Below are 15,270 nucleotides of genomic sequence, written 5' to 3' on the forward strand. Positions count from 1 at the left end.
ATTGCTCTCAAACAAATGAGATGTGGGCAATTACTGGGCTGGGGGCTGGACAGGCGGCCGTACAGATGAAAGCGTTTCCTGGACGGTCTCTTCATTTGCATGGCATCAGAAGCTGCTCAGAAGGTGTGACTTTTCCCACAGTGAGACCCCAGCTCCTTGCACAATAAAGCCAGGCTGCTCACCCAGAATTAATTAAAGGGGGAGGGGAGGGGATGGAGCAGAAGGGGAGGCACTAAGAGCTGGGGGAGCTGGAAGAGAGGTCCCACACCCCTGGTACCTGTGCATTGAGAGAAACATACTCTATCCAGAACCCTGCACCCCCACAGCAGGTCTGAAGAGGCCCCATGGTACCCCAGCCTATTCCAAGGCTTCCCAATGAGCCCTGGGATTCCTGATCCACCTGGATGGTCTGAGCTGGAACTTGCAGCTGCAACTCTGAGAGACCCACATGGTCAGGAAGCCTTGGGTTGCCCTCCAACCAAAGGCACCAAAGAACCGAGACCCAGAGGAAAGAGGTTTCTGGACTGGTCCAATAAAGAGGGCAGCATAAGTAGCCAGAATGAGAGGCCTCAGTTATGATGGCTGGGCCAGATCTGACCTCAGGAGATCTGCTGCCTCTGGGCTTGGGCTCTGCTCAGGGTGGTGGGATGCCAATCTCACTGGTGCACCTCTGAGAACCCACCCCCCCCCCCACCTGCACAGGCCAGTTCTCTTACCCATGCCGTGAATGACCTGCTCTACCCCTGCCATGGCATGACCTGCTCTTCCTTCCTCACAGGCTAGTCCTGACATACCACCTGCTGCTTCTCCTCCTGCCCAGAGTTCAAGTTCTGCTCCAACTAGAGTTCTGCTCTAGGTTTGTAGTGTCCCTTCCCCCACAATCAGTTCATCTCCCTTTAGGCCTGGTCTCTCCAAGGTTGGCAGCCTCTCCCTGGACCTCGGTCTCCTGGGCTCTTTTGCAACATCTGAACTCAGCACCTTCTGCTCAGCACCTTCACAGCTTTCTAACTAAATATCCCAGAGTGAACACTTTGTTTCAGGCTGCAAATGACAACACCAGCTTCGTGGTGTCCCACCCCACCCATCCCACACCACATACCCCCACCTTGGACCCTGGCAGTTGCTCTTTTCTTGCATCTCTGGAGTCTGATACTCAGAACTAGAGCAGGCATCTCTGACCTGTCTTCCCCACACACCAAGGCACACAGAAAGGTGCTTTTTAAAGGACTCACTGAATCCATGATTAGCTGCAGTCCTAGCAGAGTCATCATTTCTGACCCAGAGATGGCCTAGGGAAGTGTTACCATCAACTCCGATTAAGAGTCCATGACCAAGAGGCCCTAAGACCAGTTAAGAGCCTCTTCTTGCCCTTTTCCCTGTTTCTGTTCTCCCAGGAAAACCCCTCCAGTAACAGGTGTGGATCCTTAGGTGGAAGCGAAGATCCAGTCAGAGCTGCTGCCTGATTCGCTGCAGGTCTCAGCCACTGGCCACCTGGGGCAGCGCAGGGGGAGGGGGCTGACCCTGGCAGGACCCACTCTCCAATACACGTTTTGAATTCAATTAAATAAATATTTCAGTCATTTAATAGCAGCTAGTATACAACCATCCTCCACTGACACCTGCCCTTAAAAGACCCGACCTCAAGTTCCAGTCTCTTCCCTCTCTGCCCCCAGTGCAGCGGAGCCCGACGGTCTAGCAGTCTTGCCCTGCAGCTGCTGGGGTCCCAGGAGTGCCTCTGCGGGATGAGAAAAGGCCCCCCACGCTCAGGAAACCCCCCAACGAATCCCAGTCTAGGCCACTCCCAGCCGAGGTGAGAGTGAAGAAGTCAGACACCACCGCTGAGTGGAATACAAAAATAGAGCCTCTCTTTTGTTTTAAAAAACAACAACAACAACAGAAAAAAAAAACCCAACAGCAAACAATTATCCACAACTAGAGCCCGGGGCTCTCCCGGCTCCTCCCCAGCTTTCAGTAGCGCAGACCTCGTCCTGCAAAGAGGAAACCTGGGCGGGGAGCTGCGGGGAGGGGCCGGCAGGGCCTATCGGGGCTCGGGGGCCCAAGTCCTCTGGCTGCCGCGCAGGCTGCGCGTGAAGGGCGGGTAGTTGAGGAACTCGAAGCGCAGGCTCTGCTCGGTGGTGTGGTGGCCGCGGGGCAGCCGCTTCATGAAGTGGACTTCGCGCTGGTGCTGCCGGGTCTTGGAGCCCTTGCGGGGTCGGCCCTTGCGCGTGAAGGCCATGTACCAGCCCTCATACTTGGCGTTCTGCAGGGCCGTGTAATTGTTCTCCAGCACGATCTCCGTGAACACGCAATCCTTGCCTTTGCCGTTGCTCTGCAGGGTGGGGGGCGGACACGGTGTCACCCGGCTCTGTCCGGAGCCCCCTCCCATCCTAGGCAGAGGGCAGGCGGCCCCAGACAGCAGGTGGGCACCCTAGCAGATGGCAGGGTGGGCACCCGCTCTCTAATCCCTCACAACTCACAGCCCACCCGGCAACTTCCTGTCCTCCTGGGTAGCAGTGACACATGGCTGTCTACAGAGGGGCTGGGCCCCAACACAGGGGCAGAGAGGGGGCCCAGCCCCTGCCCACCCTGGCCTCCTGCCCACCAGTCTGGCCCAAACTGCTAGCACCCGTTTCCCCAGCTGGCCCCCTCAGCCATCTCAGGATGCTAACCTGCAGCCCCAGGGCCACCACCCTATGCCGGAGGGAAGGCTGGTGAGGAGATGCAGAGCCCCAGGCCCCAGAAGCCAGGAAAGCGGGGAGCTCGAGGCTGGAGAGGAGCCGTGACTAATGGGGCCATTTCAGAGCTCGGCTGAGGGGCTGGGCCCTCAGCTTACTGAACATTCCAAATGCTGGTACCATGTAATTGGACATAATAGCAAAGCAATTTGGCGATTTGTTAAAAAGATATATGGAATTTACCGACACCCCCTCCCCAGCCCCTTCCCTAGCCTTCCTTCTTCCTTCTTTGCCTTTATAGCTTTTCATCTCTCAGTTACCTCCTCCCTCACCTCCTCCATGCCCCCCCCAATCATTAGGTAACCCCAAGGTGGCCCTCTGCCTCTCTGCCCACCTTGTTGGGATCCTGGAGGAGTTCAGCCAGCCCAGCCTGCTCCCCAGGCCCCAGCCAGTCTTTCCCTTCTTTCTAGGACCTCACCTTGGCAATCAATTTCCCCTTCTTGTTCATGCAAATGTAGAGGCCTGTCTCAGCTCCTCGAACTCGAACCCTGCTCCCGAAGGTGTCTGTCTCCACGATAAGCTTTGCTGTCAGGAAAGGTTGGGGTGGGGTGGGAGTGGTTATTGGCAGCCTCCTGACCTCCAATGCTCCATGTCCCTACCCCAGCTGGCCCATCCCAGAAGCAGATGATCCAAGGGCCAGATGCCCAAGCTGTGGGCTCCAGACACTAATATGCTGTGCAACCCTGGAAAGGTCAAGTCCCCTTTCTGGGCTTCAGGCCCCTCGCCTGGTTTTACAGAGGGAGAATGGATGAGATCATGGTGTCTGAACTGGTTTATGCAGAGGGGTCTTAGAGCCATCAAACTGAAGACCCTCTTTTATAACCAGACAGTAATGACTTTTGTGTTGAGGCTTCAAGTAAAATTTAATTTGACTAGAATTCCACTACCAATCAAAAGATCTATGAGGATTCTTCCAACTCAAAATATTATATGCACGTGCCTCACAGGTTATTACAAACATCCAGGTGCAGTGGTGACCTCCACTCCTGAGGTCAAACATAAAAGCACTCTCTTGCTTCTTGATACCTCGGGTTCCAACCCACAGCCTTGGCCACCCCCGGCGACACCCTCCACCTCAACCCACTCCACCCCACCCCATATCTCCCGCCCTCCACCCCAGCTCTGCTGAGACGGTGACAGGGATGAGGGCAGCTCCCCCTCCACACACAGCCCATGGCCGGCTGCTTTCCTAGAAACTCAGACACCAGCTAGGAGGATACTCTCTCTTTGCCATACTTCCCAGTCACTCCAGACCCCAGCCCCAGTGTTCAGAAATCAGTAATTCAATAGTCTTTTCTCTTGCACCCCCTCTAGCAGCACTGGGCTTCTTACCCCAGTGACCAAACATTTTCTGTAGCAGAGGAGAAGAGAAAATCATGTGTGCTTGATTCTCACTCAAGAGCCAGGAGACTGGGCGCTGAATCCTGTGCCTTCTTACCCCTTCCCTTAGACAGCCCACAGAAGCCCTGGCCCCTGCCCACTCTGTACAACTCCTCCCTTTGAGAGTGGGGACCAACTTAGCTGCTTGGGATGGTACCAAAGGGGCTGGGTCTCCTGCCCTCCCTCCTTTAGCCTTCTCCCTCCTTGAGAAAGAAGTCTGGGGACTCCCAGGGCTACCTCCCAGCTTATTCTGACAAGGTGGCACCTTCTCTGACCCTGAAACTAATGGGAGGTGATGGGCACAGGTCAGCAAGGCAGTCCTCACAGCCCAGCCTGTGACTGCCTGCCTCCCTTTGCAGAAGCATAGAGCTGGGACCCAGTAGCCAAGCCCCCAGTCTGGCTCCAAGTCAGCCAGGGAAATGCAGCTGCCACCTCCTCTCCCACCCAGTTCCTCTTGGATCCAGCCAGTCTGCCCATCCCTTTCCTGTTCTGCTTTTCAGGGCAAGGAGCAGCTATATTTTAAGGGCCAAGAAGGACATCAACTGGAGAAGAGGGGGGTCTGCCAAACAAGGCAGACATGAATGGAGCCCTCTGTCCCTTCCTGGGACCCATAAGGAAGCCCCTGGGACTTCTCTGCCATTCTCCCCCAGATTCTACCTGTCCTGGCTATACACCCTAAGCCTCTGCTCTTGGGCCCTCCAGCTCCTGCTCCTGCCCACCAGGCAGGGACCAGGGAACCTGGGAAGCCTCCTATAACTGTAAGAAGAGAAGTGGGCATCAGACCTCTGATGTCTGAAGATGAATCCCCCCATGACCAGCTTAGCTTCTTCTTCTTCGCTCTGCTGGACCATTTGCTCCAATGGAGCAAACCCAGGAGGGGCCAGGCATTCATTCCCTTTCCTTGGAAGCTGAGAAGGGCAACGAGCAGCCAGTTTGAAGGGACAAAGGGGCGGCAGGCTGGCCCTGCCAGCCCAGCAGGGGAGCTCGGCCACCGGGCAGGCCACCCCCACCCCCACCCCCACTGCAGAAAGCCCCCACTCTCCTTCCTGGATGGAGCTGGGGAGCTGGGGCGGCAGTTTACAGCGGCTTTCCCGACCGGGCTTTTGGAAAGCTTAACATTTTCAAACCTATTCTTCCACCCCAGTGACAGATTTATCCCAGGAAAATTATGTCTCCTTCTCCAGCTTTGAAGGGAAGTCAGCTACGTCGATGCAGAAAAAATGCAGCGAGACATACTCGATCCCCCAAACTGGCTCGAAAAGAGGAGAAAGTATTCAGGAAATGTTAAAAAAGGTGAAAGTAAGAAGAGTTTTAATCGCTCTGCCAGACGCGGGGGTCTCTCCAGAGATTCATAGAGAACAATCTTGAACCTCTTTTTTAACATTTACAGACTTGCAACTCCTTTCAAACTCCACATCTGAAAAAAAGGCTCGTTCTTTTTCTGTTTTATATCATTCTTCATTTTTCTTCTTAGCTCTTAAAATGCTTCACCTTTTTATTACATTTTAATAGAGTCTTCCCCTCTCCTTTCATGCTTGTTTAACTTGGTCATTATTTAAAGGTTTTTAAACTCACAATAATCGCTCTCTAAAAACAACACCGGCTGCCCAGAGGACTTGCTTTTCTCTTGGTACATCCAGGACTCTGGAAATTGGCCTTGTTTCAAGGCAGGAATATTGAATGTTTTAGAAATCAATCAGTCCTCAGCCTCTCCACCCCACAGTAGCTCCCTGTACTCACCACCCCACCGGGAGCCAGGAGCCCCGCTCTGACCGACCGCCTGGGTTCCTGGACAAGTGAAGTGGGGAAGGCCCCTTTCCTAGCCTAGTCCCCATGTGTAATTGACCCTCCTGATCAAAGTATTTAAGGTTCACAGTACACCGCCCCCCCCCAACCTGGGAGAGTTGAGGGGATTTCTCTCCCTTCTCTTTCCCACTCTCCTTTTGTGGGCCCTGGTGACATATCCTCTTTCAAGAGCTTCCCTTAAACCTGGGCCCCCTCCCCCTGAACCCTCTGCCTCCACCTGCAGTGGGGAGGGGTATGAGAGGGGGAGGTGGAAAGGGAGATTCCTGGATTCATTCATCTGCTGGGCAGGGAAAGGGCACCTATGGGCCAAGTACTCCCCAGGGTCCCTTCCCCAGCCCTCTCTTCTCCAGCTGACCCCCAAGATGTTTGTCGGCTTAACTCCTTCCCTTCTGAGCTGGGGAGCCTACAGGCCTCAGCTCAGCGCGCAGATGCGACTGCTGGGTCCCGTCACAGCAGGCCAGCCTGGGGAGGAGGGGCGTGCTCCGCAGGCTACCTTAACCCCAGCGCAGTGCAGCTCCTTACCGAAAGGGTCCCCGTCTTCTGCCATGGCGTTGATGCGCTTGTTGGCCAGGACCTGCACGTGCTTCCCGCTGGTGCGGCTGTAGAGTTGGTAGGTCCGGATGAGACGGCGGCTGAGCTGATCTGTCACCAGGCTCTGCTCCCTCACATGCTGTGTAAAATTAGGTGAGGACTGAACAGTTACCTTTAGGAAATTGAAAAATACACAACACGCCATTATAATGCTACCCTGCCCAGGGGCCCGAGTGGCCCCCATCACCCAGCACCTCCCTCCACTGCCCCAGGCAGCCGGCAGGGGCTGGGGTCCCCCCAACATGCCAGTTCGGACCACCCCCACCCTACCCAGGAAAGTCGGACAGACCCAGTCTAGCATGGATGCGCCCGGGATGGGGAAGGATCTGGACCCACCTGTTGGGAAACACCCTGGGACTCCCGGCCAGCTCGGAACAGGGAAGCGAGCTCCCTGCCCAACGCAGGCCCCCCGCCCGGGCCTTCCTAGAAGAGCAGGGCGCTTTTAAGTCGGGAGGCAGCGCGGCCCGACCCCTGACATTTATAAAGACAAATTCACGGAGCAAATGTGGAGACCGCAGAAGCCCTGGGCACCTGGTCTTTCGGCCAGACCCGCCGCAAGTCTCTCCAGAGAGCCGCGGAGAGGGTCCCTGAGGCCGTCACCGGACCTCTGACATCGAACGCCCCCTGCCCCGAATGCCCCCTTCCTCGGCGCGGCCGGGAGTGGCTGCCGCCGAGTTCCCCAACCACCCCCACCGGGCTGGGAGGCGTGGGAGACAGCGCCGGACTCCGAAACCTCGGGTTCTAGCCTCGCGCAGCTCACAGGCTGTGTGACCTGAGGCCGGGGCTACCTCTCTGGTCCTTAACCCCTCCTCGGGATAGTTAGGGGTTGCAGTTCTAAGATGCTTCCCAGCCCTTCCAGCCCGCCGCGCGGCCGCGGGGTCGGTCCTCTTGCCCCCGCCTGCCCGACCTCGCCCCCCGGCGTGCCCCGCCGGCCCCGGCGCAGTGCGCCTTACCTGGGCTTGGAGGCAGAGAACCAGCAAGTGCAACAGCCTGTGGGAGACAAAAGCGGGCGGGGAGAGAGGGGCGCGGGGTGAGTGGCGGGCGGGCCGGCGGGCGCGCGGCCGGGGGCGCGGGACGGCGGTACTCACAGGCAGCTCAGCGCCGAGCGGGGGCTGCCCATGGCGCGCGGCCGGGGAGCACCCACAGCCCCGGCGGGATCTCGCCGGCTCGCGGGAGGCAGCGGACCGACGAGCCGAGGGCGGCGGCGGCGGAGGGGGGCTCGAGGGTGGCTCGAGGCCGGGAGCCGGGGCGATCGGGACGCGGCTCCGCGGGTCCCAGGGAATGTCGAGCTCGCCGCGCCGCGCCGAGTGCCTCTGCGCCGCAGCCGGAGCCGTTGGCCGCTGGCTGCTGAGGAGCCGGAGCGGGAGGGAGGGTAACGGGCCGGCAGGGGGGGGTGGGTAAGTGGGAAGGGAGGGGGAGGGGTGGGGGCGGGGGGCGCCGCACCGGGCGCGAGGGGGGAGCGCGGGGCGGGCGGCCGGAGCCCGCAGCCCCCGGCTGGGAGCGGGGGCCCGGACGCAGCCCGGGGCGGGGGCGGGGCGGACCGGGGCGGGGCGGTCGGAGGGTCGGGGATTGGGGGTCTGGGTGAGGGGAGGGGTCTGGGGACCCGCTGCAAGGGGCGAGGGCTGCCTGTCTGGGCCCCTCTCCGCATCCCGGACTTGTCCCCTTGAGCGTTCTTGGGGTCCAGGCGCGCGGGGATGGGGGGGCGCATCGGGCCGCCCACCCCGTGGAGTCCCGAGACCCTCTGCTGGGGCTTCCTGGACCCCCCGGGCGCCCGAGTGGGAAGGCGCCCGGTCTCCACCGTGGGACCCGGTCCGCTTAAGCCTCAAGCTAGACAGCGGTTCTCTGAGCCACCTACTGTGTGCTTTGTCTGTCTGGGGCTGCCGCCTGCAAGTAGCCTCCAACACTGGGGTGAACGCTTGTGCGCTTTCCTCTGGCAGTGCGCGCCTGTGAGACCGGGAGCCGACAACCACCCCCATCTTTCTGCTGAGTACCCTGCCTTGCCGGTCTCTCCTGCATCGCTCAGTCACCAAGAAGGCCCTGAGATCGAGAAACATCTCCTTTCCTGCTTCCTGCCCTCATTATCACCATCACCCCCGCTCCTGTCCCTCCCGCCCCCAACACGCTAGACTGAAGCCTGACTACACCACCCAAAAAGGAGAGAGCCCACCCATAGGGAAAACCCCAGTCACTTGCCACCACCATGCCCTCCCCAAAGCGGCAGGCAGTGGGCGCAAAAATAACCTCAGCTGCTTTTCCAGGAAAGAGGCTTAGATCCAGGTTGCCTAGTCTTTTTCGCTCAGACTCCCATTATTTGTGCACTGAACAGGTATTTGCACACCTACTGTGTGCTAAACCTGGACTGGTGCTTTGTCAACCCTGGGGGAGGGGGAAGTATCAAAGAAGGTAGTGAGTTGTCTAAGCCTTTCCCAGCCACCCATTGCTTCCTCCAGGGGCTTCAGGAACCCCCGAGGTGTGGTGCTTCTTTGAGAGCAGCTTGGATGGGCAGAGATGCCCTGAGACGGAAAATTCTAGGGAGCAGGTGGAGCCACTGATGCTTTGCCCAGCTGCTGCCCTTGCCCAAGACCTCCCCTGCCCTACTGCCAGCCCCCATGTCCTTGGGGATTGGGCTGGAGGGGCTGGGGTGGCCTCAGGAAACCATGAGACCAGAGGCAGCACAGCCAAGTTCTTCCCCTTTCTCTGTGGCCTGCCTTTCCCACTCCCAGCCATAGTGCTAATACTGAGCAAGGTCTAGGTGGGGAAACAGAATCAGAAGACTTGTCCCAAGATCTCATCCCTCCCCAGAGAAGCAGACTCCCTGAGCTCACCTGTTACTCACTTGAGTCTGTTCCCTCAAGTGGCTCTTTCCCACCCAGACCTCCAGGCAAGGACCGTATCTTACTAGCTCAGGAGAGCAGGGCAGGGTTCTGCAATTCTGTATTTAATGAATGAATAATGGGGAAACTGACTGAACATTTAGACCTCAGTGCAGGTGGGGCCTCCCCAGGGAGACTTACTTGCCTTCACCACCCTCCCAACAGATAAGAATCATAAACACCACCATTTATTGAGCACTTATATTTGCTAAAGGCTGTCTGCACCATCTCCTCTCAACCCCACTGGGAGTTGGGCACTGGGGGAAGACAAGTGAAGTGGGCTCCAGTACCCACAGCCTAGACCAGCATTTCTCCTTCATTTGAGCTCCTCTATCAAGAAGTTGTTGGGTGTCTACATTCCCAGGTACACTAATTCAAGCAGGCAAAATATTTACCATCTCAACCTCATGCCCTGCACATAGGAGGCCCTTGAATATGTTTATTATTTGTATGCATTAATAAATAAGTGGAGAGATGAGAGGCAGAGGATGAAAAGGGTCTTCTCACCAGGGACCAGCCCTCTGAAAACAGTCTGATGGGAACAGCAAGGAGCAGGACCCAAGCAGGGGTCAGGGCATCATCCAGCCCATCCTTAGCGTGTGTAGTCCTGGAGTCACAACCTGAGTCACTCTGGGCACCTGCCTTTCCCCAGAGTGGGGGGTGGAGACTATAGCATCTGGCTCAGACCAGAGTTCAACCCTGGTTTGGAGCCCCCAGAAGGTTCTGAAGATGTTGGGCTGAACCTCAATGATCTTAATCCACCCTCCTCACTCTCCCCCAGAGATGGGCCACCCCAGGCCTAAACGTGTGGACCATCAATCAGGGTTTGAGTCCCACACCCTAACCTCTACCCCGGGGGCCTATACAGACCAGAATTCCTCTACATTTTGAGAACTTCCCCCAGCTGGGTCTTCGTCCACTTGAGGAGATTCTTCTCATATCCCCAAAAGTCCCTGTCTCTAGATGGGGGAGGGGGTGTCAATAGGGACACCCCCGCATCAGGCGCCGGGTACGGCGAGGACACACCCCCGTGAATGACAGATGTAAATACTCCATCGGGGCCCCAGCAGGCCGTTCTCTCCTCCCTTGCTCTTACTCGCCTCCCGGCCGGCTTGCTCCTTCCTTTATCTTATCAAAGCCCCGTAATTACAATTGCTATTTTGTTTCCTCAAATCTGCAATCAGAGCTCCCTGGCCCTGATGAGGGAGCGCCTGTCAACCTGATCGCTGAGTGACAGGCCGGCCACCTTTCCTGGCCGTCCCCACACTCCTCAAACACAAATACACACACACAGAGCACTCGCCTCCTGCAAACACAAACACACACCTCTCGCCAACACAAATAGCCCCTCTCTGCAAATACACCGTTCCAAGGGCCCAAACACACACGTTCAGCCTCTTTCCAAACGCATCGGTCGCCCCCCACCCACCTCCCCTGGCCCACCCTGGGCCCCTCAAATCCACACCAACCGGCGGGGGCCGCCTACGCTCCAACACGCGCAGCCTGCGCCAGGCGTTCAAAGCGCCGCAGACCCTCCGCCGACTGTTCAAATGTAAATCTCAGAGACTGGGTTAAGCACTTTAGGCCCCGTCTGGTCATCCCTCTTCGCCCCCCAAATACAGTCTTGCCCCTCCTCCAGCAGTCTGCAAACCCCGGCGTAAGCCCTCAGCGCTCAGAGACCTAAATGAATGGGCAACGCTCCTACTGTGCACTAAGAGGGCAGAAAGGGGGATCGAGGAGAGGCGAGGGAGGGGAGGGAGAAAAAACAATTCCCGGCTCAGTCCGCGGGCGCCCTGTCGGGTCGAGAAACTCCGGGACGAGGCGGATGTGGATTGGGCCCCCACCGCGGGTTGGAGCACGCTTGGCGCCGGCCAAGGCCGCGGGCAGACCCGACAAGACACTAGAAAGGCTCACAATGAGCGATCAGCGGCGTCGAGGGGGGTAAATATTGGGGCGGGGCCACTTGCAGGGGGTAGAAGTGTCGGCTGGGAAGGATTCCCCGACTTTTTCCTACACTCAGCCAGGCCACCGTGCCTTCAACCGAACACGTGCCGAGGACTTTGGAGGCGATAGACGAGAGGAGGAAGGGAAGGGTTCTAACAGGAACCCTCCCGGTGAATGAATGAACGAACAAACGAATGAAGTCTGCCTTAGTCGCTCAGGCCACTGGTGGGGCATGTAGGCCCTTGCACCGCGGCGCCCGCCTAGAGCCGCTATAGAGGCGGCGCGGGAAGCTGCACTGTCACAAGCGGTTTCAACCTCGCCCACCAGAGGGCGCTAACTCCACCTTCTTTATCTCCAGACCCCTTGCCTGTGGTTGGTGAATGGTCCCATTCTGGCTGCCCTCTCCATCCCAGTGTCCCTGGTGGAAGCACTTTAGGAAAGGCCTGCAGCAAAAAGAGAGGCCTGCGACCCTGATCACTGCGACGCAGAGAGGGATCATCTTCCTTTATCCTCAACTAGGAAAAAGGGAGGTTAAACACTGGACCTGTTTGCTCCTCACCACAGGGAGAAGGGGACCTCCTTTGGAGATGTGCTGAAAAGGGAGTGCTTTTCTGTGTTGTGGAAACACTCTTTCCAAACACCTGCTCCAATGCCAACCTCTTCTGGTTATCCAGGCACCCCTCCCACTTGTTCACTCATTTGCCCAGAAGCCAGTGTGGGAGGGAGTGGGCCTGGCCCCACCAGGCACTCTTCTGTGTCCCTCCTCAGCATGTCTGGCCCCAAGCTGTCTCAGGAGGTAACCTTTTGTTTGTTTGTTTGTTTGTAGGGCACTGAGACCCCCTGCCCCATCAATACAGCTGCTGAACTACTGACCTCAGACTTGGTCATATACACACTCATGCTCACACCAGGTACATCCCTTTCTCTTGCTGGTACAGCAGCAGCCAATACCTAGAACCACCTGATTGCAGGCACCAGAGAACCACCCGCGCCCCCCACCCCCCAGACCAGGTGGAGGGCTAGGGGGCTGGAACCCTTTAGCCCAGAAGGCTGAATCCCAGGGGCTCCTCTCTGCCCCCATATGCCAGGCCACCCGGATTCTGGTTTCCCTGTCACCCAATCTGGCCAGCCCTCTCCATCTGGCCCCTGGAATCAGGTTTCTAAGGGTCCAGGCTGGCTCAGAGATGGCCTGCATGACTGGTAGGAGGAGCAAAGACTGGCCTCTACCTTACCCCTCACAGGTCCTCTTGGGGCCTGAGCCCCCTTCATGGGGCCAGGGATGCACATTCCTCAGGCCGCTTAAGCCCCCTTATCTGCCCCCCTGCCCATCAGCCTGAGTGGTGACAGAGGCCCAGACCCCTTGTTTAGATGTTGATAACCTCCTGGGATGGCCCTCCCCCACCAAGGGACTGGGAAGGGGCTTGGTGTTGGGAGGTCCTCATCTAGGAAGGCAGCTGGGGCCCAGAGCTGGGCTAGTCCCAGCGCTCTGGGAGTAGCAGGATCCCACATTTCCTCACCCTTCCCCAGGTCCAGGGGCCACCCTCTGTGCTGCCACAGTGCCACCTGGTGGTCCCTAGGGGAATGCCACCCCAGGAGGGAAAGAAGCCACACAAATGAGTTACAAAAAAAACCCTCATCCACATTTTATTTCAACCTTTATCCAAAAATGTAAAAAACATTAAAAATGTGTAGTACTGAGCTTCAGATGCTGACCTCCAACCTCACAGGCAAGTGGGGAGAGAAGGTCAGGATAGAAGTTCAGAGTTCCTCCCACTCCTGGAGAAAAGGGAAGCTTAGGGTGAGGTACAGGATTAGACCAGGGTCCTTTGGAGAATGGGACCCCCGTTCTCCTTGCACCAGACCAAGACCCCCACCCCCACCCCAACCCTCTTCAATGGAGAGATACAAAGTTGTTGAAACTTGTCCAGGAACCTGGTGTATGTGGCAGGCAGCTAGCTGACCTGAAGAGAGCAAACAAGGGGTCAGCATCGAGGTCCAAACATGTTCCTCCTGTCCCCTCCCAGGCCCCTCCAACTCACCAGGGAGGGTTAGAGCCTGCGCCCCAGCTTCTTGGCAGGAAGGATAGGACACAACTCAGCTTCCTCCTCCTCACTCCCGTCTTCTTCACTCTCTTCCCCAGAAAGATCATTGCTTATAGTAACTGGTACACAAGCAGTCAAGGGAGGAAGAGAAGTTAAAGCCACACCCCCTTCATACTTCATACACGTCGTTTATTAATGCTCTGTGGCTCTAGGCTTGCAGGGACTCTGACCTCCCAAAGCTTATTGCCTAGGTGGGAAAAACCTCAGATACTAAACTAGATAACAAAGAGTCAAAGGGCTTCCCTGGTGGCTCAGCCAGTAAAGAGTCTGCCTGCAATGCAGGAGACCTGGGTTTGATCCCTGGGTCGGGAAGATCCCCTGGAGAAGGAAATGGCAACCCACTTCAGTATTCCTGCCTGAAGAATTCCATGGACAGAAGAGCCTGGTGGGCTACAGTCCATGGGGCCACAAAGACTCGGACAGGACTGAGTGACTTTCACTTTCACAGGAGTCCACATTAGTGGAGCTGGATAAGCTGGGGTAGGTTCCGTGAAGAACAGCTAGAGTAGTAAAGTGGAGGGCACTGCATCCAGGGTCTGTATGGGAATTGCACTGGGAGATATGGCTGGGGTGGGGTAGGAGTCCAGATGGAAAGTCTACTGGAAGCAAAGGAGAAAATTCTCACCAATCTGGTGCCGCCCAGTGATGCGCACAGGGCCAGAACCTGACTTCAAGCGGAAGGTTACAGGTGGTTGGAGCTGGAAGTCATCCAAACTGAGCTGGGAGGAAGACAAGGATGAAGGCCTGGCCCACTCCTAGCCCACCCCACCTTGTGAGAAGTCCTAAGCCCTCAATTCCTACCTCCCAGCCTCCCAAGGTATGGCCAGGGAACTCACCATGGGTTGGCAGGACAACTTGAGGTTGGCCACAGGGACTGCGATCTCCTGGTGGTCATGGTTCCGAGCCACGACTTCCACCACATTACACTCATCTTTGGCCCCCTCGGTGAGGCAGAGCTGGGAAGGTACACAGGGCCTCGGAGTCTCCCCAGTAAGGGTGGACACCACAAGTGGAAGCATCTACCCTACAACCTGCCCAGCCTCCGAGGTCCCTGGACCGCCTGGCCAGGGGAGCCCCATGTGGGGATTAAGCAGAGTAGATGACTCCCAGTAGAGCGGGGAAGGATAGACAAGCGAGTAGAGCCTCTTTAGGTCAGCCAATTTAACCTCCACTCCCCCTACCCAGCCCCTTACCATGGTCAAAGCCAGCACATGCTCCGCGTCATCCTCTTCCTCTACCTTGAAGGTGAAAGAGCGGGTGTGGCCTGAGAGCTCACAGCCTGTAAGAGGTTAACTGTGAGTATGCGTCAGTGTGCGGAGTGGTGGGGGAGGGCATTTCACCAAATCCCGTTCACCTGCAGCCATGACTAACCGGCCATTCACACGCCCACGTGTCAGGAACAACTGGAGCGCTCGGCCCGGGCCCACCCGGTACAACTAGGGCAGGGGCCTGGCTCTCCCCTCCAACTCCGGCTGCCGCGTGCGAGGCCCCCTCCGCCCCCACCCACGTCGTGCACGCGCCTGCATTCCCGTTCCTCAGCCCTGCTTCTGCCCCAGCACCACCCTCAGCCTCTCCTTTCTTCAATACCGAAGAAGAAACTGTCCATAGTGACCGGGGCCGGGACTTGCAGACTACCGACCCCCCCAGCTCGGACTCGGCTCTCCTGATCCAAAAACGTCAAGGCGGCCGCTCCGTCAGCTGCCATGCTGCTAGGGCCTTCTGCGGCTCCGCCTCCGACACGTACAAAGCCTGGGACTCGCCGCGGCTCCAGCCCCGCCTCTTAAAGGAGACGCTGGCGAGGCACCCTGGGTCCAGGGCTTCATCGCCCTATCTCCCTCC

The 15,270-nt window shown here is 57.7% G+C and overlaps 2 protein-coding genes across 3 annotated transcripts; both read right to left on the bottom strand.

Annotated features, from left to right (window-relative positions):
• Positions 1–1,843: 1,843 nt before the first annotated feature.
• On the bottom strand, positions 1,844–7,484 carry FGF8 (fibroblast growth factor 8). Of its 2 annotated transcripts, XM_069567242.1 has the most exons (4): positions 7,466–7,484; positions 6,444–6,624; positions 3,154–3,260; positions 1,844–2,329 (listed from the first exon to the last, which is right to left on the bottom strand). In XM_069567242.1, exons 2-4 carry the CDS (start codon positions 6,466–6,468, stop codon positions 2,039–2,041), a joined length of 423 nt encoding a protein of 140 aa, XP_069423343.1. In that variant the 5' UTR covers positions 6,469–6,624; positions 7,466–7,484; the 3' UTR covers positions 1,844–2,038. The 2 variants fall into 2 exon arrangements, with proteins under 2 accessions (XP_069423343.1, XP_069423342.1); XM_069567241.1 differs by lacking the exon at positions 7,466–7,484 and having other exon boundaries at positions 1,974–2,329; positions 6,444–6,680.
• A 5,463-nt stretch (positions 7,485–12,947) lies between these two features.
• Positions 12,948–15,199, bottom strand: NPM3 (nucleophosmin/nucleoplasmin 3). The gene is made up of 6 exons (XM_069567258.1): positions 15,019–15,199; positions 14,625–14,710; positions 14,268–14,387; positions 14,057–14,150; positions 13,369–13,490; positions 12,948–13,290 (listed from the first exon to the last, which is right to left on the bottom strand). The coding sequence occupies exons 1-5, from the start codon at positions 15,134–15,136 to the stop codon at positions 13,378–13,380; spliced, it is 531 nt and encodes a 176-aa protein (XP_069423359.1). The 5' UTR covers positions 15,137–15,199; the 3' UTR covers positions 12,948–13,290; positions 13,369–13,377.
• Between the last annotated feature and the right edge of the window lie 71 nt (positions 15,200–15,270).

The sequence above is a fragment of the Ovis canadensis genome, chromosome 22 (genome assembly GCF_042477335.2).
Source record: "Ovis canadensis isolate MfBH-ARS-UI-01 breed Bighorn chromosome 22, ARS-UI_OviCan_v2, whole genome shotgun sequence".
Classification (NCBI taxonomy): domain Eukaryota; kingdom Metazoa; phylum Chordata; class Mammalia; order Artiodactyla; family Bovidae; genus Ovis; species Ovis canadensis.